At 39.9% G+C, this 22,638-nt stretch overlaps 1 protein-coding gene across 1 annotated transcript in view; it reads left to right on the forward strand.

The window, feature by feature from the left end:
• The window catches only part of LOC133108195 (caspase-1-like), a 368,468-nt gene extending 346,531 nt beyond the window's left edge, over positions 1-21,937 (forward strand). The window contains exons 3-8 of the mRNA XM_061217643.1: positions 19,115-19,200; positions 19,761-19,934; positions 20,313-20,556; positions 20,927-21,046; positions 21,444-21,553; positions 21,845-21,937. Coding sequence (XP_061073627.1) covers positions 19,115-19,200; positions 19,761-19,934; positions 20,313-20,556; positions 20,927-21,046; positions 21,444-21,553; positions 21,845-21,937 — 827 coding nt within the window. The remainder of the gene's footprint in view (positions 1-19,114; positions 19,201-19,760; positions 19,935-20,312; positions 20,557-20,926; positions 21,047-21,443; positions 21,554-21,844) is intronic.
• The last annotated feature ends 701 nt before the right edge of the window (positions 21,938-22,638 follow it).

The following is a 22,638-nucleotide window of genomic DNA, read 5'->3' on the forward strand; positions in this document are numbered from 1 at the left end:
TTATTATTATTATTATTATTATTATTCTTTTTCTTCAGGCAAATGGGCTTTTTTGAGGGCCTTGCCATGTGTAAAAAGTCTTGACATTTTGCACACACATCAGAAGTGGTTGCTGTCAGGAGCTCTCAGATGCTCAGACCTGGGCGTGGCCGAGGGACTCCATAGCGCCCCCTATCGCATTGTCTTCTATTGTGGGCAGGCACTTTGAGCTACCTGCACCTAATTTGGTGGCCAAATAGCGCTCCTCGGTCCAAACACATTTCTCATTCGGATCTAATCAAATATCCAAACAGGAAGACAGCCATTTTGGATTTTCTGAGTTTTACACGTACTACACTTTTAAGTACTCCTCCTAGGGGGTTCATCGCATTCACACCAACTGTGGTCAGAATGGTCTCAGGATAGTCATGATGCTAAATTGCCAGGATATTTTTGATAGCTCAAACGGGAGAGTCACGGGGAGGATTACAATTTTTATGTCACGCCACGCCAACAGGAAGTGGCCATAATTTCATGGTCTACATTGTCTGATCTGACTGATATTTTAGAAATTTGTTTATTGTTGGAGTGTAATCACATCCATATCCCAAAAACTGGTCAGTGTTATAGCGCCACCATCTGGCAATAGGAAGTGAGGTCTTTAACATATTTGTATGCATTCCTGCTTGGGCATTCGGCACATTCACACCAAATGCGGTCCGCATGATCGTAAGATAGTCCTTACACTAAGTTGTGAAGGGATTTTTGATATCTCAAACGGTATGGAAATGGCGAGTCGTACAGTACACATATTGCGTGCAAAAAAATGACTTTTTTTTCGACATCGTCCGATCTGGCTGATATTTTACAAATATGTTCACTGTAGCAGTACAATATCAGATATATACATATCAATCGGGGCGTGGCTAGACAGCGCCCCCTATAATTATTATTCTCTTTTTTTTCAAAGTATTTTGCATTTTTGAGGTGCTTGCCATGGATGGAAACTCACAGAATTTTGCAGACATATGAGAAGTGTTGGCTGTCAGGATGTATCAGATGCTCAGACCTGGGCGTGGCCAAGGGACTCCACAGCGCCCCCTAATGCTTTGTCTTCTATTGTGGACAGGCACTTTGAGCTACCTTCACCTAATTTGGTATGCATGTGGGACTCCTCTGGACAAACACATTTCTCATTCGCATCGAATCAAATATGTAAACAGGAAGTCAGCCATTTTGAATTTTGTGCATTTTACACGTACTACACTTTTAAGTACTCCTCCTAGGGGGTTAATTGCATTCAGACGAAATGTGGTGAAATTGGTCTCAGGATAGTCATGATACTAATTCCAAAGGATATTTTTGATATCTCAAACGGTATGGTCATGGCGAGGCGTACAATTTTCATGTCACGCCGCGCCAACAGGAAGTAGCCATAAATTCATGGTCTACATTGTCTGATCTGGCTGATATTTTACAAATATGTTCACTGTTAGAGTGTAATCACATCCAAATACCAAGAAGAAATCAATGTTATAGCGCCACCATCTGGCAACGGACGTGAGGTTTTTATCATGTTTGTATGCGTTCCTGCTAAGGTATTCATCACATTCATACCAAATGTAGTCATCATGATCTTAGAATAGTCCTGACCCTAAATGACGAAAGGATTTTTGATATCTCAAACGGTTTGGCAATGGCGAGGCGTATAATACACACGTTACGCCCAAAAACAGGAAGTGGGCTTAATTCCGTTCTACATCATCTGATCGGGCTGATATTTTACAAATATATTCACTTTTGGAGTGCAATCACATCCATATCCACATTCATCTGGGCGTGGCTACACAGCGCCCCCTATGGCTCTTTTCTAATATTGTGGACATATACTTTCACGTAAATGCACCACGTCTGGTAGGCATAAGGGTCTCCTCAAGACACACACATTTCTCATTTGCATCCCTTAACTTTTCCCAACAGGAAGTGAGCTATTTTGGATTTTGTGTGTTTTTAAGTGTTTTTTCACGTACCAAACTTTGAAATACTCTTCCTAGGGGGTTCATCACATTCACACAAAATGTGGTCAGCATGATATTATAGCCCTGACACACAACTATGAACTGATTTTTAATATCTTGGAATGGTATGGCTATGGTCAGCCTTAAAATTAACTTGTAATGCTGCCCAAATAGGAAAATTATATATTAAATAATTTCAAAAAGGTATTAAATTCTACATTGCCTGATTTTGAGGCTACATCTTTTCACATATGTTCATTGTTGGAGTGTCATCACATCCATTAAGCAATAATAGTTTACTATTTTCGCTGGAGACTCATTATCTCCAGTCTTAAAACTTCAACTCAAGTCGCAACTGACTCTCCCATTTCTAATACGCGACTGCCATCTAGTGGCAAAGGTTAGTATTCTTTCTAATTTTCGGTATTGTTTCTCTTTTTCTTGGATAAAGTGATTTCTCAACGACAAGTTTTGTTTCTTTTTGCGAGCCAGTAACCATAACGATGTATGAGTAACAGCGGCAGCCTACGTGACAAAATGTACTGAAAACACCCAGCCCACAGCAACGTTTTTTCTCATCTATCTAAATTAACTCGATTGAATAACTAAAATAAAAAACAGGCTTTTACTGGCAGGAAAGTATCATATATTTAAAAGATTAACACATATAATGCATATATTGCTTTGACGTTCAATGTTATTTGGATTTTTAAAAAACCGTATTGTAGCATTTTAAGGACTCAATACAAAACAGCTGTTCGGAAAGTTGGCTTGAAAACCAAGAAGCCTTATTAAGGAATTCGAGCCGTTTCTATTTGACTTCATTCGATTGAAGTGAATGCCGTAACCCAATTAAATGTAATTCGCGTCGGAATACACATAATAGCCTACACTGTCAACGTGAAATAAAAATATATAGAGGTTTAAATCGATCCTGTATTGGGACATTTGTTATGATGGCTGGTGCAACGGGCATTTTCGGTACCGTTGACCATAATCGAATGCTAGCATTTATATCATTACACTGACCAAGTCCTGTTAAAAAGCATTTTTGGTTCCTTTGTGGAAACAGTGAAGTTGTCTACACAATCTGTTCTACTCACAGACTAACTGCGTCGCTGTAACTTCCCCCCATTTCTGATACGGCGATTCAATTTATTGGCAGAAAGTGGTACTTTCATTTTTTTCTTCCTTCAAGTGATTTTTCAACGATAGGTTTTTGTTTTTTTCTAGCAGCAGTAGGCATAACGATGTATGATTTACAGCTGCAGCCTACGTGACAAAATGTATTGACAACACGCAGCCCGACGTTTCTTTGCATCCATTTTCATTACATGAATTGAATAACTAAAATAAATATTAAAGACATTTAAAGACTTAAAGACAGGCTTTAACTGGCAGGAGAGTATCATATTTTTAAAAGATTAACACATGAAGTCAAAAAGAAACTTTAGCGTCTGAGGTGGCTCTGCTCGAACGCTGTGTTAACATGAGACCGTTTTGTTCAACAAAGGTATCACATGCAGGTCGTTGCGAGATGACACGCACGGGCTAACAGCAGCCAGCCAGTCCACTGTCTGTGTGAGTCAAAAAACAGGTCAGCTACGTTGGTTTACATGAATAGAAAACTTTCAGTTAAATCGCCAGCTATGTTAGTTTATTAGGCTTGTCATTAAACACGAATTAAGAGAACATACAATTTCGCTAGGAATGGTAAATTAATATGAAAATACTGTATTGAGGGCAGAGAGTTGGCATCTCTTTTAGATTTGGCTGAACAAATGCGTTTCAGGCAGCATAATTACCAGTGAAATGGAAAAGAATGATGCTGGTTAACTAGACGTTTCGTGCAATATTATCCGACACTTCGTAGAGAAATTATTAAACCAAGATAAAAGGAAACATTTGGCCAATAGATGGCACCCGTGTATAAGCGGGCAGTACAGCGTAATGGTTAGGGCGGTGGATTAAGGCACGCAAATTCATCCGTTCGATCCCCGCTGCAGCCACAATGAATTTGAATAGTTTCTTGAAGCCAATTGTTTTCATTTTGAGTGCATGTTTATGGCCTAATGACTTTTCAAGCATAAATTGTGCCTCCCCGTGTAAAAACTATGGAAATTAATTAATCTCTGCTCTCCATACAGGACTGTAGCATGTTATCACAATGTGCAAGCAAGACGTTATTTTTATTTCATTCTACATTGTCTGATGTGGCTGAAACTTCACACGTTCATTTTTGGAGTGTAATCTCATCCATTTTCCAATAAAGGCTAAATGGCAAAGCGCCACCCGCTGGCAACAGGAAGTGAGCCTTATATTGCATTCTTAAGCATTATTTTTCAATGGGTTCATGACATTCACGGTAAATGTGGTCAGCATGATGCTAGGATGGTCCTGACAAAACAGATTTTTGATTTACTGGGATGATATAGCTATGGTCAGGCACATCAAAAACACATCATGCCAGACAAACAGGAAGTGGTCATATTTAAATTCTCCAATGTCTGATGTGACTGCAACTTTACACAGATGCTCAGTGTTGGAGTGTAATCAAATCCATATTCCAAAAACGACTCAATGTTATAGCAGCATCATCTGGAAACAGGAATTGACCTTAATTTCGCTGAACATCTTCCGATGTGGCTGAAAATGTACAAATATGTTTATTTCTGGAGTGTGATCAAATTCAAAAAACATACACGGATCAATAATATAGCGCCACCATCTGGCAACAGGAAGTGAGGCTTATATCATTGATGCATTCCAATAGCAGCGCCAACATCTTCATTGATCAAAGGGAAATTCCTGTGCACACTATACGTTGTCCAGGAAGGTGATTATTTCCAAAGGGTGTACATGTTGTGAAACATGTCATTGGCAGAACTATGCCACCAAGGCGGTTGCCCCCATGGGGCTTGGGCCCGTTCATTGCTGCTTGCAGCTATATTTATTATTATTATTCTTTTTTTTTCAATGTTTTGTGCATTTTTGAGGTGCTTGCCATGAATGAAAACTCACGGAATTTTGCACACACATCAGAACTGTTGGCTGTCAGGATCTCTCAGATGCTCAGACCTGGGCGTCGCTGAGGGACTCCACAGCGCCCCCTATTGCATTGTCTTCTATTGTGGGCAGGCACTTTGAGCTACCTGCACCATATTTAGTATGCATATAGCACTCCTCAGGCCAAACACATTTCAAATTCGAATCTAATCAAATATGCGAACAGGAAGTCAGCCATTTTGGATTTTGTGCGTTTTACACGTTCTACACTTTTAAGTACTCCTTCTAGGGGGTTTATCGCATTCACACCAACTGTGGTCAGAATGGTCTCAGGATAGTCATGATACTAAATTGGCAGGATATTTTTGATAGCTCAAACGGGACAGTCACGGGGAGGATTACAATTTTTATGTCACGCCACGCCAACAGGAAGTGGCCGTAATTTCATGGTCGACATCGTCTGATCTGGCTGATATTTTAGAAATACGTTTATTGTTGGAGTATAAACACATCCATATCCCAAGAACGGGTCAATGTTATAGCGCCACCATCTGGCAACAGGAAGTGTGGTCTTCATCATATTTGTATGCCTTCCTGCTAGGGCATTCATCACATTCACACCACATGTGGTCCGCATGATCTTAAGATAGTCCTTACACTAAATTGCCAAGGGATTTTTGATATCTCAAACGGTATGGAAATGGCGAGTCGTAGAGTAGACATAGTGCGTGCAAAAAAATGACTTTTTTTTCAATATCGTCCGATCTGGCTGATATTTTAGAAATATGTTCACTGTTGGAATACAATATCAAATATATACATATCAATCGGGGCGTGGCTAGACAGCGCCCCCTATAATTATTATAATCTTTTTTTTCTATGTTTTGTGCATTTTTGAGGTGCTTGCCATGGATGAAAACTCACGGAATTTTGCACACACATGAGAAGTGGTGTCTCTCAAGAACTGTCAGATGCTCAGACCTGGGCGTGGCCAAGGGACTCCACAGCGCCCCCTATTGCTTTGTCTTCTATTGTGGACAGGCACTTTGAGCTACCTTCACCTAATTTTGTAGGGTTGTGGGGCTCCTCTGCCCAAACACATTTCTCATTCGCATCGAATCAAATATGTGAACAGGAAGTCAGCCATTTTGAATTTTGTGCGTTTTACACGTACTACACTTTTAAGTACTCCTCCTAGGGGGTTCATTGCATTCACACCAAATGTGGTCAAAGTGGTCTCAGGATAGTCATGATACTAATTCCAAAGGATATTTTTGATATCTCAAACGGTATGGTCATGGCGAGGCGTACAATTTTCATGTCACGCCACGCCAACAGGAAGTAGCCATAAATTCATGGTCTACATTGTCTGATCTGGCTGATATTTTACAAATATGTTCACTGTTAGAGTCTAATCACATCCAAATACCAAGAAGAAATCAATGTTATAGCGCCACCATCTGGCAACGGAAGTGAGGTTTTTATCATGTTTGTATGCGTTACTGCTAGGGTATTCATCACATTCACACCAAATGTAGTCATCATGATCTTAGAATAGTCCTGACCCTAAATGACGAAAGGATTTTTGATATCTCAAACGGTTTGGCAATGGCGAGGCGTATAATACACACGTTACGCCCAAAAACAGGAAGTGGGCTTAATTCCGTTCTACATCATCTGATCGGGCTGATATTTTACAAATATATTCACTTTTGGAGTGCAATCACATCCATATCCACATTCATCTGGGCGTGGCTACACAGCGCCCCCTATGGCTTTTTTCTAATATTGTGGACATATACTTTCACGTAAATGCACCACGTCTGGTAGGCATAAGGGTCTCCTCAAGACACACACATTTCTCATTTGCATCCCTTCACTTTTCCCAACAGGAAGTGAGCTATTTTGGATTTTGTGTGTTTTTAAGTGTTTTTTCACGTACCAAACTTTGAAATACTCTTCCTAGGGGGTTCATCACATTCACACAAAATGTAGTCAGCATGATATTATAGCCCTGACACACAACTATGAACTGATTTTTAATATCTTGGAATGGTATGGCTATGGTCAGCCTTAAAATTAACTTGTAATGCTGCCCAAATAGGAAAATTATATATTAAATAATTTCAAAAAGGTATTAAATTCTACATTGCCTGATTTTGAGGCTACATCTTTTCACATATGTTCATTGTTGGAGTGTCATCACATCCATTAAGCAATAATAGTTTACTATTTTCGCTGGAGACTCATTATCTCCAGTCTTAAAACTTCAACTCAAGTCGCAACTGACTCTCCCATTTCTAATACGCGACTGCCATCTAGTGGCAAAGGTTAGTATTCTTTCTAATTTTCGGTATTGTTTCTCTTTTTCTTGGATAAAGTGATTTCTCAACGACAAGTTTTGTTTCTTTTTGCGAGCCAGTAACCATAACGATGTATGAGTAACAGCGGCAGCCTACGTGACAAAATGTACTGAAAACACCCAGCCCACAGCAACGTTTTTTCTCATCTATCTTAATTAACTCGATTGAATAACTAAAATAAAAAACAGGCTTTTACTGGCAGGAAAGTATCATATATTTAAAAGATTAACACATATAATGCATATATTGCTTTGACGTTCAATGTTATTTGGATTTTGAAAAAACCGTATTGTAAAATTTTAAGGACTCAATACAAAACAGCTGTTCGGAAAGTTGGCTTGAAAACCAAGAAGCCTTATTAAGGAATTCGAGCCGTTTCTATTTGACTTCATTCGATTGAAGTGAATGCCGTAACCCAATTAAATGTAATTCGCGTCGGAATACACATAATAGCCTACACTGTCAACGTGAAATAAAAATATATAGAGGTTTAAATCGATCCTGTATTGGGACATTTGTTATGATGGCTGGTGCAACGGGCATTTTCGGTACCGTTGACCATAATCGAATGCTAGCATTTATATCATTACACTGACCAAGTCCTTGGTTCCTTTGTGGAAACAGTGAAGTTGTCTACACAATCTGTTCTACTCACAGACTAACTTCGTCGCTGTAACTTCCCCCCATTTCTGATACGGCGATTCAATTTATTGGCAGAAAGTGGTACTTTCATTTTTTTCTTCCTTCAAGTGATTTTTCAACGATAGGTTTTTTTTTTTTTTCTAGCGAGCCAGTAGGCATAACGATGTATGATTCACAGCTGCAGCCTACGTGACAAAATGTATTGACAACACCCAGCCCGACGTTTCTTTGCATCTATTTTCATTACATGAATTGAATAACTAAAATAAATATTAAAGACATTTAAAGACTTAAAGACAGGCTTTAACTGGCAGGAGAGTATCATATTTTTAAAAGATTAACACAAGAAGTCAAAAAGAAACTTTAGCGTCTGAGGTGGCTCTGCTCGAACGCTGTGTTAACATGAGACCGTTTTGTTCAACAAAGGTATCACATGCAGGTCGTTGCGAGATGACACGCACGGGCTAACAGCAGCCAGCCAGTCCACTGTCTGTGTGAGTCAAAAAACAGGTCAGCTACGTTGGTTTACATGAATAGAAAACTTTCAGTTAAATCGCCAGCTATGTTAGTTTATTAGGCTTGTCATTAAACACGAATTAAGAGAACATACAATTTCGCTAGGAATGGTAAATTAATATGAAAATACTGTATTGAGGGCAGAGAGTTGGCATCTCTTTTAGATTTGGCTGAACAAATGCGTTTCAGGCAGCATAATTACCAGTGAAATGGAAAAGAATGATGCTGGTTAACTAGACGTTTCGTGCAATATTATCCGACACTTCGTAGAGAAATTATTAAACCAAGATAAAAGGAGACATTTGGCCAATAGATGGCACCCGTGTATAAGCGGGCAGTATAGCGTAATGGTTAGGGCGGTGGATTAAGGCACGCAAATTCAGCCGTTCGATCCCCGCTGCAGCCACAATGAATTTGAATAGTTTCTTGAAGCCAATTGTTTTCATTTTGAGTGCATGTTTATGGCCTAATGACTTTTCAAGCATAAATTGTGCCTCCCCGTGTAAAAACTATGGAAATTAATTAATCTCTGCTCTCCATACAGGACTGTAGCATGTTATCACAATGTGCAAGCAAGACGTTATTTTTATTTCATTCTACATTGTCTGATGTGGCTGAAACTTCACACGTTCATTTTTGGAGTGTAATCTCATCCATTTTCCAATAAAGGCTAAATGGCAAAGCGCCACCCGCTGGCAACAGGAAGTGAGCCTTATATTGCATTCTTAAGCATTATTTTTCAATGGGTTCATGACATTCACGGTAAATGTGATCAGCATGATGCTAGGATGGTCCTGACAAAACAGATTTTTGATTTACTGGGATGATATAGCTATGGTCAGGCACATAAAAAACACATCATGCCAGACAAACAGGAAGTGGTCATACTTAAATTCTCCAATGTCTGATGTGACTGCAACTTTACACAGATGCTCAGTGTTGGAGTGTAATCAAATCCATATTCCAAAAACGACTCAATGTTATAGCAGCATCATCTGGAAACAGGAATTGACCTTAATTTCGCTGAACATCTTCCGATGTGGCTGAAAATGTACAAATATGTTTATTTCTGGAGTGTAATCAAATTCAAAAAACATACACGGATCAATAATATAGCGCCACCATCTGGCAACAGGAAGTGAGGCTTATATCATTGATGCATTCCAATAGCAGCGCCAACATCTTCATTGATCAAAGGGAAATTCCTGTGCACACTATACGTTGTCCAGGAAGGTGATTATTTCCAAAGTGTGTACATGTTGTGAAACATGTCATTGGCAGAACTATGCCACCAAGGCGGTTGCCCCCATGGGGCTTGGGCCCGTTCATTGCTGCTTGCAGCTATATTTATTATTATTATTCTTTTTTCTATATGCAAATGGGCCTTTTTGAGGTGCTTGCCATGCATAAAAAGTCTGCGAATTTTGCACACACATCAGAAATGAGGACCTTCAGGATCTATTAGATGCTCAGACCTGGGCGTCGCTGAGGGACTCCACAGCGCCCCCTATCGCATTGTCATCTATTGTGGGCAGGCACTTTGAGCTACCTTCACAAAATTTTGTATGCATATAGCACTCCTCGGCCTAAACACATTTCAAATTCGCATCTAATCAAATATACAAACAGGAAGTCAGCTATTTTGGATTTTGTGCGTTTTACACGTACTGCACTTTTAAGTACTCCTCCTAGGGGATTCATCACATTCACACCACCTGTGGTCAGAATGGTCTCAGGATATTCATGATGCTAAATTGCCAGGATATTTTTGATAGCTCAAACGGGACGGTCTTAGGGAGGCGTAGAATTTTTATGTCACGCCGCGCCAACAGGAAGTGGCCGTAATTTCATGGTCTGCACTGTCTGATCTGGCTGATATTTTAGAAATACGTTTATTGTTGGAGTATAATCACATCCATATCCCAAGAACGGGTCAATGTTATAGCGCCACCATCTGGCAACAGGAAGTGAGGTCTTTATCATATTTGTATGCCTTCCTGCTAGGGCATTCATCACATTCACACGAAATGTAGTCAGCATGATCTTAGGATACTCATGACCATATGCTGTGAAGGGATTTTTGATATCTCAAACGGTATGGAAATGGCGAGTCGTACAGTACACATATTGCGTGCAAAAAAATGACTTTTTTTTCGACATCGTCCGATCTGGCTGATATTTTCCAAATATGTTCACTGTTGGAGTACAATATGAAATATATACATATCAATCGGGGCGTGGCTAGACAGCGCCCCCTATAATTATTATTCTCTTTTTTTTCAATGTATTTTGCATTTTTGAGGTGCTTGCCATGGATGGAAACTCATGGAATTTTGCACACACATGAGAAGTGTTGGCTGTCAGGATGCATCAGATGCTCAGACCTGGGCGTGGCCGAGGGACTCCACAGCGCCCCCTAATGCTTTGTCTTCTATTGTGGACAGGCACTTTGAGCTACCTTCACCTAATTTGGTACGCATGTGGGACTCCTCTGGACAACCACATTTCTCATTCGCATCGAATCAAATATGTGAACAGGAAGTCAGCCATTTTGAATTTTGTGCATTTTACACGTACTACACTTTTAAGTACTCCTCCTAGGGGCTTCATTGCATTCACACGAAATGGGGTCAAACTGGTCTCACGATAGTCATAATACTAATTCCAAAGGATATTTTTGATATCTCAAACGGTATGGTCATGGCGAGGCGTACAATTTTCATGTCACGCCGCGCCAACAGGAAGTAGCCATAAATTCATGGTCTACATTGTCTGAACTTGCTGATATTTTACAAATATGTTCACTGTTAGAGTGTAATCACATCCAAATACCAAGAAGAAATCAATGTTATAGCGCCACCATCTGGCAACGGAAGTGAGGTTTTTATCATGTTTGTATGCGTTCCTGCTAGGGTATTAATCACATTCACACCAAATGTAGAAATCATGATCTTAGAATAGTCCTGACCCTAAATGACGAGAGGATTTTTGATATCTCAAACGGTTTGGCAATGGCGAGGCGTATAATACACACGTTACGCCCAAAAACAGGAAGTGGGCTTAATTCCGTTCTACATCATCTGATCGGGCTGATATTTTACAAATATATTCACTTTTGGAGTGCAATCACATCCATATCCACATTCATCTGGGCGTGGCTACACAGCGCCCCCTATGGCTTTTTTCTAATATTGTGGACATATACTTTCACGTAAATGCACCACGTCTGGTAGGCATAAGGGTCTCCTCAAGACACACACATTTCTCATTTGCATCCCTTAACTTTTCCCAACAGGAAGTGAGCTATTTTGGATTTTGTGTGTTTTTAAGTGTTTTTTCACGTACCAAACTTTGAAATACTCTTCCTAGGGGGTTCATCACATTCACACAAAATGTGGTCAGCATGATATTATAGCCCTGACACACAACTATGAACTGATTTTTAATATCTTGGAATGGTATGGCTCTGGTCAGCCTTAAAATTAACTTGTAATGCTGCTCAAACAGTTCATGTTTTAATACAATTATGTATTAAATAATTTCAAAAAGGTATTCAATTCTACATTGCCTGATTTTGAGGCTACAACTTTTCACATATGTTCATTGTTGGAGTGTCATCACATCCATTAAGCAATAATAGTTCACTATTTTCGCTGGAGACTCATTATATCCAGTATTAAAACTTCAAGGCAAGTCGCAAATGACTCTCCCATTTCTAATACGCGACTGCCATCTACTGGCAAAAGTTGGTATTGCATATATCTTGCAATGACGTTCAATGTTATTTGGTTTAAAAAAAACCGTGTTGTAGCATTTTAAGGACTCAATACAAAACGGCTGTTCGGAAAGTTAGCTTGAAAACCAAGAAGCCTTATTAAGGAATTCGAGCCGTTTCTATTTGACTTCATTCGGTTGAAGTGAATGCCGTAACCCAATTAAATGTAATTCGCGTCGGAATACACATAATAGCCTACACTGTCAACGTGAAATAAAAATATATAGAGCTTTAAATCGATCCTATATTGGGACATTTGTTATGATGGCTGGTGCAACGGGCATTTTCGGTACCGTTGACCATAATCGAATGCTATTATTTATATCATTACACTGACCAAGTCCTGTTAAAAAGCACATCACCTTTGTGGAAACAGTGAAGTTGTCTACACAATCTATTCTACTCACAGACTAACTGTGTCGCTGTAACTTCCCCCCATTTCTGATACGGGGATTCCATTCATTGGCAGAAAGTGGAACTTTTATATTTTTCTTCCTTCAAGTGATTTTTCAACGATAGGTTTTTTTTTTTTTTCTAGCGAGCCAGTAGGCATAACGATGTATGATTTACAGCTGCAGCCTACGTGACAAAATGTATTGACAACACCCAGCCCGACGTTTCTTTGCATCTATTTTCATTTTTGAATAGAATATCTGAAATAAATATTAAAGACATTTAATGACTGTCTTTAACTGGCAGGAGAGTAGCATATATTTAAAAGAGTCAAAAGTCAAAGAGAAACGTTTACGTTTGAGATGGCTCTGGTCGAACTCTGTGTTAACATGAGACCGTTATGTTCAACAAAGGTATGGCATGCAGGTCGTTGCGAGATGACGCGCACGGGCTAACAGCAGCCAGCCAGTCCACTGTCTGTGTGAGTAAAAAAAACAGGTCAGCTACGTTTGTTTACATGAATAGAAAACTTTCAGTTAAATCGCCATATATGTTAGTTTATTTTGCTTGTCATTAAACACGAATTAAGAGAACATACAATTTCGCTAGGAATTTTTGACTTAATATGAAAATACCGGATTGAGGGCAGAGACTTGGCATCTCCTTTAGATTTGGCTGAACAAATGCGTTTCAGGCAGCATAATTACCGGTGAAATGGAAAAGAATGATGCTGGCTAACTCGACGTTTAATGCAATACTATCCGACACTTCGGAGAGAAATTATTTAACCAAGATAAAAGGAAACATACAACTTTTGGCCAATAGATGGCGTACGTGTATAAGAGGGCAGTATAGCTTAATGGTTCAGACAGTGGATTAAGACATGCAAGGTCCGCGGTTCCATCCCCGGTGCGGCCACAATAAAGTTGAATAGTTTCTTTACGCCAATGGTTTTATTTTGAGTGCATATTTATAACCGAATGACTTCTCAAGCGTAAATTGTGCCTCCCGCTGTAAAATCTATTGAAATTTATTCATCTCTGCTCTCCATACAGGACTGGAGCATATTATTACAATGTGCAAGCAAGAAGTAATTTTTGTTTCATTCTACATTGTCTGATGTGGCAGAAACGTCACACATGTTCATTTTTGGAGTGTAATCTCATCCATATACCAAGAAAGGCTCAATGGCATAGCGCCACCATCTGGCAACAGGAAGTGGCTTTAATTTTACTTGACATCTTCCAATTTGGCTGAAAATGTACAAATATGTTAATTATTGGAGTGTAATCAAATCCATAAACCATACACGGCTCAATACTATAGCGCCACCATCTGGCAACAGGAAGTGGCTTTAATTTTACTCGACATCTTCCAATTTGGCTGAAAATGTACAAATATGTTCATTTTTGGAGTGAAATCAAATCCATAAACCATACACAGCTCAATATTATAGCGCCACCATCTGGCAATAGGAAGTGAGGCTTATATCATTGATGCATTCCAATAGCAGCAGCAACATCTTCATTGATCAAAGGGGAATTCCTGTGCACAATATTCGTTGTCCAGGAAGGTGATTATTTCCAAAGTGTGTACATATTGTGAAACATGTCATTGGCACAACTGTGCCACCAAGGCGGTTGCGCCCATGGTGCTTGGGCCCGTTCATTGCTGCTTGCAGCTATATTTATTATTATTATTCTTTTTCTTCAGGCAAATGGGCTTTTTTGAGGGCCTTGCCATGCGTAAAAAGTTTTGACATTTTGCACACACATCAGAAGTGGTTGCTGTCAGGAGCTCTCAGATGCTCAGACCTGGGTGTGGCCGAGGGACTCCACAGCGCCCCCTATCGCATTGTCTTCTATTGTGGGCAGGCACTTTGAGCTACCTGCACCTAGTTTGGTGGCCAAATAGCGCTCCTCGGTCCAAACACATTTCTCATTCGGATCTAATCAAATATCCAAACAGGAAGTCAGCCATTTTGGATTTTCTGAGTTTTACACATACTACACTTTTAAGTACTCCTCCTAGGGGGTTCATCGCATTCACACCAACTGTGGTCAGAATGGTCTCAGGATAGTCATGATGCTAAATTGCCAGGATATTTTTGATAGCTCAAACGGGACGGTCATGGGGAGGAGTACAATTTTTATGTCACGCCGCGCCAACAGGAAGTGGCCATAATTTCATAGTCTACATTGTCTGATCTGGCTGATATTTTAGAAATTTGTTTATTGTTGGAGTGTAATCACATCCATATCCCAAGAACAGGTCAATGTTATAGCGCCACCATCTGGCAATAGGAAGTGAGGTCTTTAACATATTTGTATGCATTCCTGCTAGGGCATTCAGCACATTCACACCAAATGCGGTCAGCATGATCTTAAGATAGTCCTTACGCTAAGTTGTGAAGGGATTTTTGATATCTCAAACGGTATGGAAATGGCGAGTCGTACAGTACACATATTGCGTGCAAAAAAATGACTTTTTTTTCGACATCGTCCGATCTGGCTGATATTTTCCAAATATGTTCACTGTTGGAGTACAATATGAAATATATACATATCAATCGGGGCGTGGCTAGACAGCGCCCCCTATAATTATTATTCTCTTTTTTTTCAATGTATTTTGCATTTTTGAGGTGCTTGCCATGGATGGAAACTCATGGAATTTTGCACACACATGAGAAGTGTTGGCTGTCAGGATGCATCAGATGCTCAGACCTGGGCGTGGCCGAGGGACTCCACAGCGCCCCCTAATGCTTTGTCTTCTATTGTGGACAGGCACTTTGAGCTACCTTCACCTAATTTGGTACGCATGTGGGACTCCTCTGGACAACCACATTTCTCATTCGCATCGAATCAAATATGTGAACAGGAAGTCAGCCATTTTGAATTTTGTGCATTTTACACGTACTACACTTTTAAGTACTCCTCCTAGGGGCTTCATTGCATTCACACGAAATGGGGTCAAACTGGTCTCACGATAGTCATAATACTAATTCCAAAGGATATTTTTGATATCTCAAACGGTATGGTCATGGCGAGGCGTACAATTTTCATGTCACGCCGCGCCAACAGGAAGTAGCCATAAATTCATGGTCTACATTGTCTGATCTGGCTGATATTTTATAAATATGTTCACTGTTAGAGTGTAATCACATCCAAATACCAAGAAGAAGTCAATGTTATAGCGCCACCATCTGGCAACAGGAAGTGAGGTTTTTATCATGTTTGTATTTGTTCCTGCTAGGGTATTCATCACATTCACACCAAATGTAGTCAGCATGATCTTAGAATAGTCCTGACCCTAAATGACGAAAGGATTTTTGATATCTCAAACGGTTTGGCAATGGCGAGGCGTATAATACACAAGTTACACCCAAAAACAGGAAGTGGGTTTAATTCCGTTCTACATCATCTGATCGGGCTGATATTTTGCAAATATATTCACTTTTGGAGTGCAATCACATCCATATCCACATTCATCTGGGCGTGGCTACACAGCGCCCCCTATGGCTTTTTTCTAATATTGTGGACACATACTTTCACGTAAATGCACCACGTCTGGTAGGCATAAGGGTCTCCTCAAGACACACACATTTCTCATTTGCATCCCTTAACTTTTCCCAACAGGAAGTGAGCTATTTTGGATTTTGTGTGTTTTTAAGTGTTTTTTTTCACGTACCAAACTTTGAAATACTCTTCCTAGGGGGTTCATCACATTCACACAAAATGTGGTCAGCATGATATTATAGCCCTGACACACAACTATGAACTGATTTTTAATATCTTGGAATGGTATGGCTATGGTCAGCCTTAAAATTAACTTGTAATGCTGCCCAAATAGGAAAATTATATATTAAATAATTTCAAAAAGGTATTAAATTCTACATTGCCTGATTTTGAGGCAACAACTTTTCACATATGTTCATTGTTGGAGTGTCATCACATCCATTAAGCAATAATAGTTCACTATTTTCGCTGGAGACTCATTATATCCAGTCTTAAAACTTCAACGCAAGTCGCAAATGACTCTCCCATTTCTAATACGCGACTGCCATCTACTGGCAAAAGTTGGTATTGTATATATCTTGCAATGACGTTGAGTGTTATTTGGTTTAAAAAAACCGTGTTGTCGCATTTTAAGGACTCAATACAAAACAGTTGATCGGAAAGTTAGCTTGAAAACCAAGAAGCCTTATTAAGGAATTCGAGCCGTTTCTATTTGACTTCATTCGATTGAAGTGAATGCCGTAACCCAATTAAATGTAATTCGCGTCGGAATACACATAATTGCCTACACTGTCAACGTGAAATAAAAATATATAGAGGTTTAAATCGATCCTATATTTGGACATTTGTTATGATGGCTGGTGCAACGGGCATTTTCGGTACCGTTGACCATAATCGAATGCTAGCATTTATATCATTACACTGACCAAGTCCTGTTAAAAAGCACATTTTTGGTTCCTTTGTGGAAACAGTGAAGTTGTCTACACAATCTATTCTACTCACAGACTAACTGCGTCGCTGTAACTTCCCCCCATTTTTGATACGGGGATAGGTTTTTGTTTTTTTTCTAGCAGCAGTAGGCATAACGATGTATGATTTACAGCTGCAGCCTACGTGACAAAATGTATTGACAACACCCAGCCCGACGTTTCTTTGCATCTATTTTCATTATATGAATAGAATATCTGAAATAAATATTAAAGACATTTAATGACTGTCTTTAACTGGCAGGAGAGTAGCATATATTTAAAAGAGTCAAAAGTCAAAAAGAAACGTTAACGTTTGAGATGGCTCTGGTCGAACTCCGTTATGTTCAACAAAGGTATGGCATGCAGGTCGTTGCGAGATGACGCGCATTGGCTAACAGCAGCCAGCCTGTCCACTGTCTGTGTGAGTCAAAAAACAGGTCAGCTACGTTTGTTTACATGAATAGAAAACTTTCAGTTAAATCGCCAGATATGTTAGTTTATTTTGCTTGTCATTAAACACGAATTAAGAGAACATACAATTTCGCAAGGAATTTTTGACTTAATATGAAAATACCGGATTGAGGGCAGAGACTTGGCATCTCCTTTAGATTTGGCTGAACAAATGCGTTTCAGGCAGCATAATTACCGGTGAAATGGAAAAGAATGATGCTGGCTAACTCGACGTTTAATGCAATATTATCCGACACTTCGGAGAGAAATTATTTAACCAGGATAAAAGGAAACATACAACTTTTGGCCAATAGATGGCGTACGTGTATAAGAGGGCAGTATAGCTTAATGGTTCAGACAGTGGATTAAGACATGCAAGGTCCGCGGTTCCATCCCCGGTGCGGCTACAATAAAGTTGAATAGTTTCTTTACGCCAATGGTTTTATTTTGAGTGCATATTTATAACCGAATGACTTCTCAAGCGTAAATTGTGCCTCCCGCTGTAAAATCTATGGAAATTAATTCATCTCTGCTCTCCATACAGGACTGGAGCATATTATTACAATGTGCAAGCAAGAAGTAATTTTTGTTTCATTCTACATTGTCTGATGTGGCAGAAACTTCACACATGTTCATTTTTGGAGTGTAATCTCATCCATATACCAAGAAAGGCTCAATGGCATAGCGCCACCATCTGGCAACAGGAAGTGGCTTTAATTTTACTTGACATCTTCCAATTTGGCTGAAAATGTACAAATATGTTAATTATCGGAGTGTAATCAAATCCATGAACCATACACGGCTCAATATTATAGCGCCACCATCTGGCAATAGGAAGTGAGGCTTATATCATTGATGGATTCCAATAGCAGCAGCAACATCTTCATTGATCAAAGGGGAATTCCTGTGCACACTATACGTTGTCCAGGAAGGTGATTATTTCCAAAGTGTGTACATATTGTGAAACATGTCATTGGCACAACTATGCCACCAAGGCGGTTGCGCCCATGGTGCTTGGGCCCGTTCATTGCTGCTTGCAGCTATATTTATTATTATTATTATTATGATTATGTTCTTGTTGTAAAATGATTACTAGTATGATTGGATTCCAACTCCTTGACATACAATTCACAACTGTCACAATAGTGGACAAAATTCAGAAGTGAATACATTTGAATAATGAAATATTTTGCACTTTAAGACTTTAAAGTGACTATAGTTAAGTAGAGGAACAGAAAATATGTTGTTTAAGGATGATAAAGTTAAGAATGAGATTTAAGTTAAGTGAGATGAAAGAGTACATTACTGGCATAGCAGCAGGAGGAGGTGCAGGTTCATTACACAGTGCAGCAGGAGGTGGTGCAGGTTCATTACACACAGTGCAGCAGGAGGTGCAGGTTCATTACACTACAGTGCAGCAGGAGGAGGTGCAGGTTGCTGAGAGTAGCTCTGGTATGTAGCTGAAGCCTGTGTTGCTGTGTGTTTTCAGCCCCATCTCAGCAGGAGGCTAGCGCAGTGCTCATCCCCTGCACCCCACAGTTCAAGAAGGCCCTGCTGGAGAAGGAGGGGGCTGAGGTATGAGCTCACTGGCCCAGTGAACTTCGTCAGGACTGGCCGCAGCTGGGGAATCCTGCTCAGCCTTTTAGACCACCTTAAAAATCCAGCGCAAACGTTTTATTTTGTTATTATCTTCTGTATATCAGGGTTCGTAAACCCCAATTCCCGGAGACTGCATGTGAACCAGTCTTGTTGAGCTAACTAGCCAGTTCAATCATAGATTAGACCACAAGAAAATATTTTACCTGAGGAAGTTGAGCAAGTTAATGTTAAAATTTCAGATTATGAAAAAAAAATATTGTTGTAATTGATGTAGTTATTTCCAATAAATCCAAAAATACATGTGACCCTGGAATGACGATTCACACCTCTGGTGTCTACTGTAATAATAATAATAATAATAATAATAATAATAATAATAATAAACAACACCAGCTGGTGATTTTGAGGGTTCAGATATATTTTTACACCATGATGATCTTGTGTAGGTGATGGCACAGCGTGATGAACAGTGTAGTGATGATGTGCAGGTTGCTCTAGTTTAACTTAACGGCGGTTCTGGTTTCCTGTTCCATCAGCTTTACCCCATGAAGGAGAAGGGTCAGCGCAAGCGCATGGCTCTGCTCATCAACAATGTCAAGTTTGACCACCTGTCTGAGAGGCGCGGGGCCGAAAAAGATGTAGAAAACATGGAGGAACAACTGAAAGCACTGGACTACACTGTGGAGACACACAGGGATCTGTCTGCCCAGGTACACACAGGAGAGACACCGCCGCCTGGCTGACAAGATACACACAGGAGACACATAGCTAAAGGATCCTTGTGAAATCGACTCCTACAGCATATATATATGGTACCTATTGGACTCATATGGACTTTGATAATTCACTCATATTTCACAGTGCATCTACATACAGGACATGTGGCTGAGAACTTCACTGGGGAAGGGTGGGAACTGTGTCTTTATCGAGAACATCCTTTTTGGAGAAGAAATGGGTCAAGTCCACGTTCCTGAGCTAATAGAACTAATAAGCGTATGGCTTCAGTTGGGCTGATGTCATGGTCTGTAGCAAGTGGTCGCTGATGTCCCTGGTTATGTGTGCAGTAAGCTGCATTTGTGTGTTTGCAGGACATCGATGAAGCTGTCAAAAGGTTCTCTCAGCATCAGGCCCATTTGGAGTCGGACAGCACGTTTGTGGTGATCATGTCCCATGGAAAGAGGGATGCCATCTGCGGGATCCACTATAACCCTAAACACCCCCAGGAAAATAACCTCTTCCTCATTGACAATATCTTCACACACCTCAACACAGAGAACTGTGCTGGGCTGCGCAACAAACCCAAAGTCATTGTGATCCAGGCGTGCAGAGGGGGTATGCTGTGTGTGAATGTGTTATTCTAGAGGAAAGTGTGTGTGAATGTGTTATTCTAGAGGAAAGTGTGTGTGAATGTGTTATTCTAGAGGAAAGTGTGTGTGTGTGTGAATGTGTTATTCTAGAGGAAAGTGTGTGTGAATGTGTTATTCTAGAGGAAAGTGTGTGTGAATGTGTTATTCTAGAGGAACGTGTGTGCTCAAATGTATTATTGTAAAGTGTGTAAATGTGTGTTATTCTAGCTGAAAGTGTGTGTAAATGTGTGTTATTCTTGCTGAAAGTGTGTGTAAATGTGTGTTATTCTAGCTGAAAGTGTGTGTAAATGTGTGTTATTCTAGCTGAAAGTGTGTGTAAATGTGTGTTATTCTAGGTGAAATCGGGACAGTCTGGGTGAGTGACAGTGCTTCTGCGCCCAAATCTCTGGAGGATGACGGCATGTGGAGGGAACTCAAGGAGAGAGATTTTGCCTGTCTCATGGCCTGCACCCCTGGTAGGCGTCCATCTTACAGGCAGCCCCATTCCTCCTGAGTCCCTGGGGGTTCCCCAAATGTAGGCCTCAGATCCAACACTCCAGAAATCAACTGGGAAATATTATGTTGGCCAAATAGCAGAATATGACAGAACAGCTACGAGTCACAAGTGTAAGATTTATACTCATTATTGAGTAGCTGCTTAATATATGGTTCATTATAATTGTTATTTCAACCCAAAAGTGGTGACCTTTTATATGTTGCACAACTGTTTCTCATTTTTAATTTGTAACAAACAACTACAAATAAATGTGTACTGTCTATAATAAATTGTATGTGTGCGTATATATATATATATATATATATATATTATAAATAAATATCATCAAAAGGTCTGACTGCATTGTCTCCACTCAGACACCATGGCCTACAGAGATCCTGTCAAAGGAGCCATTTTAATCCAGAAGCTTGTGGAGACCATCAATACACACGCCCACAAGGACCATATTGAGGAACTGTTCCGGAAGGCCAGTATTAATAGCACATTGTCTGATGGAGCCCTAATCCAGCTCTGCCCAAACTAGCCCTTAGGCCTGATTCTCTCAGTTTAAAGAACATGCTGCTGTTTGTTTAATGCTCATTACGGTAGATTTACTGCTCTTATTTCATGTGCAATGGGGCTGCACATTAGCCTCTTGGGATTAACCCTTCATCCCTGATCTTTGCACTTGTGTTGATCTAATAGAAGCTGCTAAATTACAGTAGAGAAATTGTTATTGCAGTTTAATGTGACACTCCCATGTTTATTTCTCCAACAGGTTAGGTATCAGTTTGACGGTTCCAAACGTCAGATGCCAGTCACAGACAGAACGTCTTTGGTCAAGAAGTTCTACTTATTCCCTGGACTGTGATCCCTGCCTTCACCGGCCTATTCCAGATGAATCCACTTTTTAAAATCCAGATTAGTCAACTGCTCTCTTAATCCAGATTAGTCAACTGCTCTCTTAAAACAGATTAGTCCACTGCTTGCTCTGTTAAACCAGATTAGTCCACTGCTTGCTTTCTCTATCCAGATTAGTTATTGGAGGCAGCTCTTGTTGTGTTAATGACATAAAATAGCTCCAATAATACAAATTGTAAGAGACGTGTCCAATGAAATCAATTTTCTATCTGCAAAATGTTTCTGTTCTTATTGATGCTTCTTGTGCTTCTGAGTTGTAAAACAGACCTTACACGTGCTAATATCCAACATGCTTTTCGTGTAACTACTTTTTTTTTAATGCATTGTGTCAGAATTGCCATCTTTTGTATTACAAACATACTATGTATGTGTTGCAAAGATATACTTTTTCAACAGACTGTGCTGCAAGTAACACAAAATGAGTCCTTCACTAGGCATGGAGGGCATATGTCAAAGAAAATATCAAAGAAAAAGTAATATATAATTTCAAAGAGAGAGAGAGTAGGCCCTATGTAATCATGTACTTCAGCAAGTTTATCACATTCAATGAGATGGGTGTGTGGGGGGTTTGGACCTAAAATGCACGACTCAGAAACCGTAGTGTAGTAAAGTCCCGTCAGGGCTTTATTTGGGTAATATCCAGAGAGCGTA

This window comes from Conger conger, chromosome 13 (assembly GCF_963514075.1).
Source record: "Conger conger chromosome 13, fConCon1.1, whole genome shotgun sequence".
Taxonomy (NCBI): domain Eukaryota; kingdom Metazoa; phylum Chordata; class Actinopteri; order Anguilliformes; family Congridae; genus Conger; species Conger conger.